General features: G+C 46.3%; 1 protein-coding gene across 3 annotated transcripts in view; it reads right to left on the bottom strand.

The window, feature by feature from the left end:
• Positions 1-4,085: 4,085 nt before the first annotated feature.
• Positions 4,086-13,194, bottom strand: part of OPHN1 (oligophrenin 1) — a 123,897-nt gene continuing 114,788 nt past the window's right edge. For all 3 annotated transcript variants that reach the window (XM_058196666.1, XM_058196665.1, XM_058196664.1), the window contains 4 exons: positions 8,715-8,877; positions 7,599-7,649; positions 6,224-6,276; positions 4,086-6,044 (listed from right to left, as the gene is read on the bottom strand). In XM_058196666.1, coding sequence (XP_058052649.1) covers positions 6,234-6,276; positions 7,599-7,649; positions 8,715-8,877 — 257 coding nt within the window. In that variant the 3' untranslated portion in view covers positions 4,086-6,044; positions 6,224-6,233. The remainder of the gene's footprint in view (positions 6,045-6,223; positions 6,277-7,598; positions 7,650-8,714; positions 8,878-13,194) is intronic.

Here is a 13,194-nt window from a genome sequence, read left to right on the forward strand (position 1 = left end):
GGGAGAAGGAGTGTAGGGTGGAAGGAGGAGAGGATGTAGATAAGAGAAGGAGAGGAAGGTTTGGAAAGTAAAAGAAGGTAGAAGAGGGAAGAGTGTTAAAAAGGGGGGTGGTGACTGGGCAAGCCCGACTAATTGTATATAACTGTACATTGGATGAAATATTTGATATGATTGTAAAAATAAAACTTTTTTCTAAAAAAAAAAAAAAAGATGCAGCAGGCTCAAAAGAACTTTGAGGTTTGCCTACCTCATCGATCATCAGTTCAGGGCTGCAAAGCACAAGAGGGGATCTCTTTGGACAAAGGTGGGAAGGCCTGAGCTCTGTCCCAAAAGATCGTCCTCCACCACCCCACACCCACTGCATCCAGGAGAAGTATACCATGGGCTCAGTGCTCTTTGACATTTTCACAAATGACTTAGCTGAGAGGATAGAATTAAAATTAATTGGTGACACAAAAGTGCGGGTGGGGAAATGCCACTGCCAACATCTTAGAACTTATTTTCTCACTGGTTTGGCCAAACTGGTTGTTAACTTTGTGTGCAGTTTGGCAAACTGGCTGAATCATCACACACGGCCCGCCCCTCTCCTCCCTGCCACTCGAGCGAGTTGTCCCACGGCGAGTTGGCCATGGCGTGTTGTCCCATTCCATGGCTTTCTCCGGCAGGTCTTCATACTTGGACAGTTCATCAGCCATTAGGTGAGTCTTTAGCCATTAGGCGAGTGTTGGCAGCAGCACCTGGGATTGTGCAAGGAAGCCAAACCACTCCAAGGAAGGAAGCTCAGGAACAACGAATGGATGCAGTTCCTTGCACTCATTTGACACCAGTTGCTGTTTCCAGGCAGTGTGGAAGGATGACGTGCTAAATGAGGCACGGAAGCCACAGGGCTATTTTACAGGAATGATTTTCTGTCCTCAAGGACTTAAAGAAAGGCGGCAGAGGCCCCCCCCTTCCCCCCCCATCCAGGTGGGTCCATGTGCTGCTCGCCAGCATTTTCTGCCCTCGGATGGGCTCTGGTTGCCTCAGTTTGACTGGGTCTGAGCTGCGCTGGTGCGCCGGCAATGCTGGGGAACTCTTGGTGAAAACTGAAAGCACCAAGAACGGAAAATTTAGTAAGGGGAAAAGCTGCTATGCCGTTGCTGGTTTTCAGTCCTTTTTAAAGTAAAAATGCATCAAGATTTCCTTAAAACCAGGCATGCTTTCCTTTCCTTTCAGTAAACAAAAACTGCAAAGAGGAGACGTTTTGTCTGCCATAAGATGAAAAATGCCTTTTGCATTTAAGCTTCTGCTCCATGTGCAGACCGGGTTATCTCATGCTCTGCCTGTATCAAGCCATGAAACAACCTTCGTTCATGTCTGCATGCATCATATTGTCCAGAATGGTTTCTCCTCAGCAACTGCTCCATGACAAAGGTTTTTTTTCAAATCACAACGCTGCTGAAATCTATGCGCAGGGCAGCGGGTGGGGGCTTGGCAAGTTGCTATCGGAGCTTCCATTGTGGCGGCTGGATGAGCATCGAAGGGTCAGAGCAGACTTTCCACAAGGCTCCCTTTGTCACCATGGCAACCTGTGGAAAAAAGTGATGGCCGTCTTTCAACTCCCTATCAGAAGCTGAGGCAGCAAGCGGTTTGTAGTCACACAGATCCAAAAGGCCAGGAAAACGGCATCTCCCGAGGGCTGAAATGGAGAGCAAACGCCTCCAGACTGTAAGCAGAGCAAAGATGTCTTTGGAGAATCTAGGCGTCGGCTCAGCTCTCTCAGCTCAGGAGACCCTTGCTAGGCTTCAGCTCCCATGCTCCCCCACCCTTGGCTAATGCTGGTGAGCACTGGTTCAATAGCTGGAGGCCTGCATCCTGTGGCCCCTTCGGCCCCAGGGAGGCGTCCTTCCCAACTTTCCCTGGAGAAGCCAGGCCTTTCGCAAGATGGCTGACCAAGGGCTGGTCGGAGCAGGAAGGACCCATTTTGCAATGGCTGCCCAGGCACCTTTGCTTTGCTTTTCTCCATTATTACTATTATTATTTATTAGATTTTTATACCGCCCTTCTCCCGAAGGACTCAGGGCGGTTCACAGCCAATATAAAACAATAACAATTTACAACTAAAACAGAGATTAAAAAACTTATTATATAACTGGCAAAATTTAAAACATTTAGACCTAAAAACCCCTAAAATTTATATTAAATATAAATTAAAATTCAATCCCTATTAAAATATTAAAAATTTAAAATTTAAGCCAGTCCCGCGCGAATAAACAAATAAACAAATAAACATGCCGGCTTTAGCTTAGCCGTGCAACCCAAATGCTGCCAATGCAGTCAGCTGATGGGTCTGAACGGGTCTCACTTTTGACCTGGTTACTTATTTACTTATTTATTTACTTATTTATTTTTACTTATATTTTGTACTTCTTAACCACCCGTTTCCCTCAGAGAGGGGCTTTGGGTGATGTATAATTTAATCAATAAAATTTCGCATTAAAAACAGAATAATTTAAGATTTTTTTTCAAAAAAACTATAGAACATTATAAGATTTCAAAAGATTGAGCGTTCCAGATTGGGGAGGCTAGGAGTTGTTGATATAGGCATGGGGGTCTCATGGAGCTAACCAGCCCCACAGTTGTGTAAGACCATGTGTGCCCCACCCAGTTTTGACCCCCTTGTGGAAGGCCAAGTGACTGGGGGCTTTCCTCACCTCTGTGGCAGGATGTTCCCCAGTGCAGGGGCAGAAAAGGCCCTCTTCCTAGACCCTACCAGTCGAAATTCCTTGGCTGAAGGGCTCTGCAGTCTCCCCTTCCCGATCAAGTGGGAAGGGGGGATGTGATGAGGCAAATCTGGTTCCATAGGTAGCCTGGTCCTATAGGTAATAACCGAAACCTTGAATTAGACCCAGAACCAAACTGGCACCCAGAGCAGTTTACGGAGCAGAGGTGCTATATGTGGCCGCCTTTGGGCAGCCAGTCTAGCTGGCGCAGCTGCGTTCTGCACAGGTTGAAACTTCTGGATCCATTTCAAGGGTAGCCCCATGTAGAGCGCATTGCAGGAGTCCAATCAGGCGACGACCAGGGCACAAGTCACCGAACAGAGGGCCCCCCTGTCCAGGGAGGGGCATAATTGGCATACAGTGCGAAGTTGGGCAAAAGCTCTCCTGGCCACGGCTGCCATCTGCTTTTCCAGCAGGAGCCCTTAGTCCACGAGGTCCCCCAAGCTATGCATCAAGTCAGTCTGTTGTAGTGCAACCCCATCCAGGAGCAAAGACGATAAACTCCTGGACCCAGAGCGTCTCACCCACGGCCACTCCACCTTAAACAGGCTTGGTTTAAGGGGGCTGTTCCCCAGCCAGACTCCCACCGCCTTCAGGCACTGCATCTCTCCCTTCACCTGGGATGGAGATACATGGCTGGGTAACATCAGATTACTGGTGATCCCTTGCCTCGTGCAGGTTCATGTAGATGTTAAAAGGGACTGGAGAGAGTAAAGAAACCCACAAAGAAACAACCTTGCCCCCTATTACCACCATTTGGGACCGGCCTCAGAGGAGGGAGGTGAGTGTGCCACCTGCCTCCAACTCCATAAGTCAGTCCAAAAGGATACCATGGTTGACAGTATCGAAAGCCAACAATGAGACAACAATGAATCTGAAAAGAATAATGAGAGGTTATGAACAACGAGGGAAGAAAGTTAAAGAATTAGGAGCACAAGTGGTGTTTTCATCTATACTTCCACCAAAAGGCCAACATCCAACGAGGGAGCAAAGAAACAAACCACTGGTTGATTTTGTCAACAGAACTTTCCAACATGGCCCTCTGCAAATGGGTTGGCTTTTCATCCATGGCAACAGAGTCCATATTAAATCCAGAGAGGAAAGGCATACAGGCCAGCTCCTCTAAGGGAACTCCCAAGTAAGTGGACTGCAACCTTTTGTAACTCGTGTGCATGTGACCCTAACCCCAACTCTTGCAATGAGCAAGTGGTCTTGCTCCTCTGTCTAATGTTGGATGTGATCAGTCACGTTATGTTTTGCAAGCTGACTTTACTATTCTACAAATAAAGTTCACACAAGTTCAAAAACAACAGTCAAGAGTAATCAGGTGGATTTGTTTAATCCATGGGAACTTTATAAACATTATTACAAGTAATCTACTTCTTTTACCAGACAAGTACACCAGGTGGAAATTACTTTAAGTGCCTTTAAATTCACAAAACAGAGAGAGCTGAATTGCTGCACATCTTTAGCTTATGACAAAAGCAGGTTTGAGGAGAAATGTACCCATTTCGGATGTGATCACCACATCATCGTTTGGGAGCTGAGTACCCACCCTTCCTGCAGAGAGAAATGGCAAACGTTCACTTTCAGAACTTCCTTTCCTATCTCAGCTTTTACTCTCTGGAATCGATCACATCTTGAATGCCCCCCCAGTCATTTCCCACAGTTGAAATCAATGGTATCAGCATAATCCATTAATGGATTCCTGGGAAAAACAGATCGACACAAATTGACGTTTGCCCAACGCCTGGACTTCCTGGAGGTCACCGCAACCTCACACTACTCAATGAGCAAAGATCTGTGGCTCCAGGATTGGACTGACAAGGCTGCCAGGAAGACGTGGGCGTTTTCATATCCCTCAATCAACCTTCAGTTATTCTGTCCAACTTATAGTGGTGCTTAAGAACTCAGACTTCACAGAATGAACAATCTTCTCTATTTGATCAGCAACTTTGGGGAGTTCAAGTGAACACTGGATGGCACCGGTACAAAAACATAGGAATAAAGCATATACATCACTTTCTTCACCCCTCAAGGCATGTTAAATATCAATATGGCATTTTCTGACGATTTCTGTGGAAATAATTAGCAATCTAGCAATCCAGAGCCACTCTCAAAAGTTCATTTATTTCTTGTATCTGCAAAGCATGGCTAAAATGTGCTAGATGGATGCTTTCTATCTTGGTCCTTGGAGACATTTACAAGGTGAACTGAAACCTCTGTGGAATGGGGAATCCTGAGGAGGGGGCTGTCCAGAGAGTCTGCAGGGATCCAAAGTGGAGCTTGGCGAAAGAGCATCCCAGCTGAGATGCCAGAAGCTGTCAGACGCCTGAGGCAGAGAGACATGCACACAAGTGCAGGCAGGCAAGCAGACAACTACAACCAAAGCATCTCTTTCTTCCTTTGGCTGCAGGTCGAATAAAAGCAGATCTAAATGCAGGCTCTCATCTCACTCTACCGCAAGCAGGAAGGGCCCTTTGGGGAGAAAATAAGTCAAGGTGGAAGAGCGGAATGTCGTCTAACAAAAGATAAAACTACCTGGAATGTCTTGAAGCTGCTTTGGACTTTGGGGAAACTAGCCTCGCAGAGGGGCGCAGTTGGTTTCTGCTCCAGTTTCAGCACCATTCCTTTTGGGGTGGAGCATCTGGCTTCAAAAATCTTCCTCCTGTCATTCACTCTCTGGAACATCTGCCGGCTGTGCAAGCACAACCAGTAAGAGGTGTGGAGGCCTTACTGGGAATGTTTTCAGCCTCTTATGAGTTAACAGTTAACCCCACTCCTGCCCTCCACACAGCACTGACACAAAATCTGTCTTTGAAAAGGAAAATAAAATAAAATAACACAATGTGACACATTTGGAGCCACCCAGTCAGAAACCTCCTGAGGCAGAGAAGCCGCTTGCAGCCCAGTTCCTAGATCCAGGAAGCAGCTCTTCGAGCAGGACCCCATAAGAGGCCAGAGGTGGTGGATGGGCCTCACCTCCCGATGCTTCTGAACACTTAAAGGGGAAAGCAGCACTTTCTGGAGACGAGGAGGAGGAGGAGGAGCTTGGAGTGAGAGAGGAGGAGGAGCAGCAAAAGGCCCGATTGTTGCTCTGTCTTTTTCAACACTTACAGTAGCAGGTGGAACTATTGTCCCCCCCAAGAATGTCTCTGCTTCTCTTATCACAATGCAAGAGGTTCACAACAACATGCTCAAAGACGGGGTTGGAAATAGCTGATTTACAGAGCACACACCATGTGTTGCAAATCCGTGATCCAGGCTCAGCCATGCAGAAGTCTGGGAAGAAAAGAAACACAGGGAGTAAAACAAAGTGGAGGATGTCAAAACGCAACGCACCAGTTGGCTTGTTGGAGCTGCAGCCAAGAGGGAAATCCCCCAGGAGGTTTCTGCAACCCGCCCAGAACACCTCCAGCATTCGGGTTCTTAAGAAATCGGAAAATAAATGGCAGGATTACCTGGGGCCTTTCATCCCTCCTCATTTGGGGATCTGCCCTGGGGACAGGAAGAACTGCAAAAGAAGTGAAGCAGTAAGGAAAACGACCAGGGAGAAAGCAGGAATGCAGCTGTATCTCTACTGTCGGCCAGGCTGAATTGGAGTTAACTAGAGGGCCTGTGTGGTGTGGTGGCTTAAGTGCTGGACTAGGAGTAAGGAGTCCCAGTTCTCATTCCCCCCTAAGTCACGGAGATCCCATTCTGTCAGCTCAGCCCACCCGCAGGGACTGGCAATACACACCCTGATATATTCAATGCTGAAAAACAATGCCTGAAATCTTTGCAAAGGCCAGAAGGCTGCAAGAGACTGGAAGGTACAAACTTGCAAGATTCAGCAATCTCAATTGACTATCAAACAAAAGAATTATTTTATAACTCATGATGAAAATACTGCTGACCCTGAGCCTGCAATGGCAACTTCAGTTGAAAAGGACTCTCCTTACAAAGGAGATGAAGAATTGGGGTGACAGGGAAGGGAGGTTACGGCCCCTCAACAGGCCAGCTGTCCAACGCAGGAAACCAGAAGCCAGAGCAGTTCAAATGAACTCAGCTTTGTTGCATACTGACAGGCTCTACAAGAATCTAACGATCAAAGCCAAGTGGCGGGGGATAAGGGTCAACGGGGGAATTCAAGATGGGCTGGACTTTGATCTTTTGTGGGCACAGAGGGACTCGAGACTGGGAAGCACTTGTCCCCTCCCTTGGGCTCAGCCTGGTCATCTCCTCCACCAGCCAGCAAGACAAAAAGAGCCCTGAAAAGCTCTTCTACTGCCAGCTGGGCAACCCATGAGGCCCTCAGGGGCCAGTGGGACATTTTAGGGGGCAGAATTTGGCAGGTCTTTTCTTTTCTTTTTTTTGGTAATAGTAATTTTATTCCCAAGGCACCTAATAGCTGAAGAGCAATTAACAAGCAATTTCCCAAAATGATTAGGAAAGGAAGTATGTGAAGCGCTAACTTTGATTTGAACAAGGTTCCCTCATCCCCCAGAGTTGCAAACCCACCAGAGATCCCCGTCTTGCAGTTTCCTTGCTAGGAGAAACTGTCTGGAGCAGTTGTGGGCAATCTCAAATCCTCCCCTTGTCCAGAGAGGAATTATGAAGAGCCGGTCTATTCGTGGTCATCGGCTCCACTCTCAGTTGAGCCATCTTCAATTCACCGTCTCTTCCCCAGATATCTCACCAAAAATCTGCCAGTCTTTTCCACTCTCAGGCATCTAAAAAGCGCCTCTCTATGCAGAGGGGATGTATTTGGGATAAATGTCCCAAATATCCATGGGCAAAATCAGAAGGCCGCATGATTCACCAGCTTTTCAGAATGCAAACTTTTCCTGCTCTTACCTTCCTCTCCTGAAGGAAGCCGTCTCGAAGAACTTTGCCCTGGACGCCACCCTGAAAAAGCAACCAGCACAAACAGCCTCTTTGCTTTGTGGTAGCAATACAGCTGCTTGGTCAAAAAGAGCCCAAGATCAAAGAAGCAAATTTCCATTAACTGAGGCTGGATAGATATGAGAGAACACATGTGTGGACCAGGTTTCTAATCCTTATGACTGCCAAATTCTATTTGAAAGGAGAAAGGGCAGTTTTTGACAAGTTCTCAGAAGCTATTATATATATAATCAAGGATAAAGATATACAAACTCATGTTAAGCCCCCACTATGATTGCAGAACTGTTGCAGTTCAGCTGACAGAAATAGGAGAACTGGAGAGAACCAGTCTGTCCTCCATCATAGAAACCCCTTGTTTTTGTAAGGCTTCCTTGCAAGTCCACCCCATCCCCACCCCACCCCCTCCTCAGGCAGGAGAGGAAAGAGAGGAAGCAGCAGACAGGCCAAGTGGCTCACTGCTGATTTAACTGGTAAAAAATCTACTCTCCTTGGTACAGAACCTGCTAAGGTTCAGAGACACTGTGTGTGTGTGTGTGTGTGTACATCTATAAGGTGATGTACACTTGACAGGTCAGAAGGGTGTGCCCAGCTCTCCTGAAGCTTCCACCTGCCTTCAGTGGTGTGACTTAGTAGTTCTTGCCTGAAGGAGCTACCCAGAAGGCCTGCAACTGTCAGCCATGTGGAGGGAGACGTCCCCAGAGCTCAGGAGAAAGCTCATAGTTCACAAATGTTGTTTTCTGGGTGACAACAGAGGGACCTGTGGGAGAACAGTGGAGGATGTGCAATACAAGCCTGCCCCCCCTGCCCCCCCTTAGGAGGGCTAAACAGGGGCTCCAGAAGCCTTTGGCTTCGGTGTCAGCAGAGAACCCCACTCTTCACTTCAAGGGCTTCTGGCGTGGGAAGCAAACATTCTTCCTTGAAATGCGCTCCCTGCTTGACTGGGTGTCCTCCAGATGGGGAGCACTGAAGTTTTCCAAATTCCCCAGCCAAATGGCAATCGTTGGGAGGGAGGCCGGGAGAGTTGCCATCCAACCTGGCTGGAGGGCTGGACTTTCTGCCACTACTCACACTGAGGAGGGGGCTTCTGCTGCTGTTCCCCCAAGGTCTGCCTTGGCTTCCACCTTCTGTGGCACAGGAGCCTTGCAGGGAGGATCTGGCGGTCGCATTGGAGGTCGCGTGATGACTGGTTTCTCCCCAGGAAGCCGTGCTTTAGTAAAGCTCTCATATTCGCCTGGGGTGAAAAAATATTAACTGAAATGCAGGAATGAAATGGAAGAAAATATGCAGACCCCCACAAAAGAGCATTCATCAACAGTTTCTAAAAAAGAGGCACAACCCATTATTCCTGTGACAGGAAGAAAAGTATCCCAGACTTCCCTAAGGGGGAAAAAAGGCGAATATTGGTGATAAGGAGATTCAGTTCTTTGGGGAACAGAAGCTATAGTCTGCAGGCTGAACAGTCCATCTTTATTTATTTATTTTTATTTTATTTTTCATATTTATATACCGCCCTATCTCCCTAGGGACTCAGGGCGGTTCACAGGCAAGTAAAACATATAAATACAGACTAAAATAACAATTAAAAAACTTATTCTAATAAGCCAGATTATTAAAAACAATATAAATGATAAAAACCCATTAAAAACCAACAAATTTAAAATCTAATCCAGTCCTGCGCAGATGAATAAGTGTGTTTTAATCTCGCGACAGAAGGTTCGGAGGTCCGGAAGTTGACGAAGTCCTGGGGGGGAGTTCGTTCCAGAGGGTGGGAGCCCCCACAGAGAAGGCCCTTCCTCTGGGTGTCGCCAGACGACACTGTCTCGCTGACGGCACCCTGAGGAGTCCCTCTCTGTGAGAGCGCACGGGTCGGTGAGCGGTATTCGGTAGCAGTAGGCGGTCCCGTAAATAGCCCGGCCCTATGCCATGGAGCGCTTTGAAGATGGTCACCAAAACCTTGAAGCGCACCCGGAAGGCCACAGGTAGCCAGTGCAGTCTGCGCAGGATAGGTGTCACACGGGAGCCACGAGGGGCTCCCTCTATCACCCGCGCAGCCGCATTCTGGACTAACTGAAGCCTCCGGATGCCCCTCAAGGGGAGCCCCATGTAGAGAGCATTGCAGTAATCCAGACGAGATGTCACGAGGTACCTCTTGGGAGGTATATTGTCTCCCTGGAGCAAAAATCAAAGATGTAACTGAGAACCTTACTAAAGGATTATTACCCCTTTCTTCTACTACAAGTGGGGACCAATGACACAACAATGAATCTGAAAACAATAACAAGAGATTACAAACAACTAGGGAAGAAAGTTAAAGAATTAGGAACTCAAGTGGTGTTTTCAACAAAAGGCCAACTTCCAATGAGGGAGCAAAGGATTTTAGAAATGAACCACTGGCTTAAAAACAGCTGTGGTCAAGAGAACTTCAACTTTTTTGGATTGATTATATTCAAAATAAATATCAGATTAAGAAATTTCAGATTGCCTTTGAATGAAGGATGTTGTTTTTGATTTTAACGGAAGAAGTCAGGTTATGAGAGAGAAGGATTATAATTGTGTTAGATTTTAAAAATTTAATGTATGACTGTTTGTTTATTGAAGTATACCTTGTGTTTGCTCCGGGAAGTCGGGGGGGGGAGGGGGGTTTTGGAGGGAGGGGGGAAGGAGGGGGGAGTGGGGAGGGGAGGGGAAAAATTTAATTGTTGTTGTAAAACTTTTTCATTAAAAAAAGAAAGAAAGAGAACTTCGGCTTCCTAGACCATGCATTTCCTACATGAAGGGTGACTGGCAAGGGATGGAGTGAACTTCACAAGAACTGGAAAGAATATATTTGGAAAATGACTGGCTTATCTTATCAGAAGGACTTTAAACTAAAATTGAGGTGGAACAGGGGGCAATCTTTACAACCTTTAGAACCAGTGGTGGGTTACTACTGGTTTGCCCTGGATCGGGCGAATCAGTAGCGGTGGCAGCAGGAGGCTCTGCCCACCCGCCCAGATGCTTCTGCACATGCGCAGAAGCATCACACACACTCACACGCATGCCCCCAAGCGAACCGCTAGCGACGGGTTTTGAAACCCGCCCCTGTTTAGAACCTAATTCCAAGCAAAAACCACTAGATAACCAATCACATAAGGAAGTAAGGAGTAAAGAGAAAAAAGAAATAAAGAAAAACATAATGAAGTAGAGAGTGATGGGAAGGATGGAAATCCCAGTTACAAGGTAGGTGATATAAGAAACACACCCAAGACCCCTAAAGGACTCAAATGCCTATACACAAACACTCAAAGTTTAGGGAAAAAACAGGGTATTAGTACATGAAGGCAGGCAGCATATAGTTGCCATTACTGAAACTTGGTGGGATGAAACATGACTGGAATGTACTGATGGAAGGATACAAACTATTAAAAAAGCCAGACGAAACAGGAGGTGGAGTTGCATTATAGCAATAGTAATAGCCCTTAGACTTATATACCGCTTCACGATGCTTTCCAGTCCTCTCAAAGCGGTTTTCAGAGTCAGCCACTTGCTCCCAGCAATCTGAGTCCTCATTTTACCAACCTCGGAAGGATGGAAGGCTGAGTCAACCTTGAGCCTGGTGAGATTTGATCTGCCAAACTGTTGGCAGCCGGCAGACAGCCAAAGTCATCTGCAGTACTGCACTCTAACCACTGTGCCACCACCGATTGATTATATATAAAAGATCACTACATCTCTACAGAAATCCATAAAACCAAGAATGTCTATGGAGATTCTTAGTCATCCAGGTCCTGGTTGTCCCAAAAGTGCTTTTTCAAGAGTTAACTGGACTTTCTGGTTTTTCTTTGAAGATGTTTCCCTTCTCATCTGTTAGATTGGGTGAGTGAAGAAACTCAAAACAGGCTTCAGACAACAGCTCTCTATTTGACAACTATCTACAATCCAGCAGCTTGCCTCTCTGACAGCCTGCCCTTATGTCGGGAGCTGTCAGGGAGTTCAGCCAATCACGTTTGAGTATTCTTCCCACTCAAATGAACAGACCAGAGGGAAAACTACCAGGCTGTCAGTATCTAACACCATCCAAGAAGCTTCTACAGCTCTGACTGGATGGTGCGGAATGGAAGGATTTATACTCCTTGCAGACAGCTGGTCCTTTGCATTCTTTTAGAGGGTCCTTGAGGCCACCTGGAGGTTTATCTGTGTCCTCAGGGTCACCTGAGTGGTGCAAATGGGTGTGGAGATGCAAGGGCAGGAAACATTCTGCAAAAAGCACAGCTTCACAACACAGTCCTTTCAGCAGATCCAAGAAGGCTCCACACCCATAAAATCCTTCTATTCCCCACCATCTGCAAGGAATATAAAACTATAAATATAACTCATCAAATTTGCAGATGACATTAAGCTGTCAGGAATAGCCAACACCCCAGAAGACAAGTCCAGAATCCAAATAGACTTGAGCAATGAGCCCTATCCAATAACATGGAATGTAAAGTGGAGAAAAACAAGGTTTTACAGCTAAGCAGGAAAAACCAAAGGTACAAGTACATATTAGGCGAAACCTGGCTCAAAAACAGTTACTGTGAGAGGGATACCTTGGAGTCCCAGTGGATGATCACTTAGACAGGAGGCAGCCCTGTGCGGCAGCAGCCAAAAAAGCTAATACAACCCTTGGTTGTATAAACAGAGACACAGACTCAAAATGGCATGAAGTCTTAATACAGCTTTATAAATCTTTAGTAAAAGCACACCTGGAATACTGCATCCATTTAGAAAAAGTGCAAAGAGCAACTAAGATGATTAAAGGCCTGGACACAAAAATATATGAAGAAAGTTGCAGGAATTGGGTTTGGCTAGTCTAGAGAAAAGGAGGACTATGGGTGACACGAAAGCCATATTCCCATCTTTAAGGATCTCCCACAAAGAAGAGGGGGTCAACTTATTTTCCAAAGCACCAGAAGGCAAGACAAGAAACAATAGATAGAACCTAATCAAGGGGAAAAGCAACCTGGAATGAAGGAGAAACTTCCTAAGAGTGAGGACAATTAACCAGAGGAACAGTTTGCCTTCAGAGGTTGTGGGTGGTTCATCACTGGAGGTTTTAAAGGGAAGACTGGACTATCACTTGTCAGAAATGGTATAGGGTCTCCTGTATGAGCAGCGGGTTGGACTAGAAGACCTCCAAGGTCCCTTCCAATTGTATTCTGATTCTAATGGGAAAAGCATAGGCACAGGGGCTTAGAGCCATTTCCCAATCCTACTTGTGACCCAAGGCAAGGAAGAAACCAAGGAGCAGCTGATCAAAAATTCCGTTTTGAAAAGAACCCTTTAAATATTATTTGAAATGTGCCAACTGACTAGAATGATGTCTTATTGCAGCTGCCTGAACTTCTTGCCATCAGAAAGCAGAATGAGCTCTAGTAACGATTGTACAGTGGCCGACAACAGAAAGATTGGGAATGCTACCAGGTATGAAATAAATCCTTTTCTGTGGCAGAGCTACAAAAATTCAAAATACAGAAATGCAAACAATGGAGCTACATTGTATTTTCAATCCAAACTATGAACAATTTGT

The sequence above is a fragment of the Ahaetulla prasina genome, chromosome 11 (genome assembly GCF_028640845.1).
Source record: "Ahaetulla prasina isolate Xishuangbanna chromosome 11, ASM2864084v1, whole genome shotgun sequence".
Lineage (NCBI taxonomy): Eukaryota > Metazoa > Chordata > Lepidosauria > Squamata > Colubridae > Ahaetulla > Ahaetulla prasina.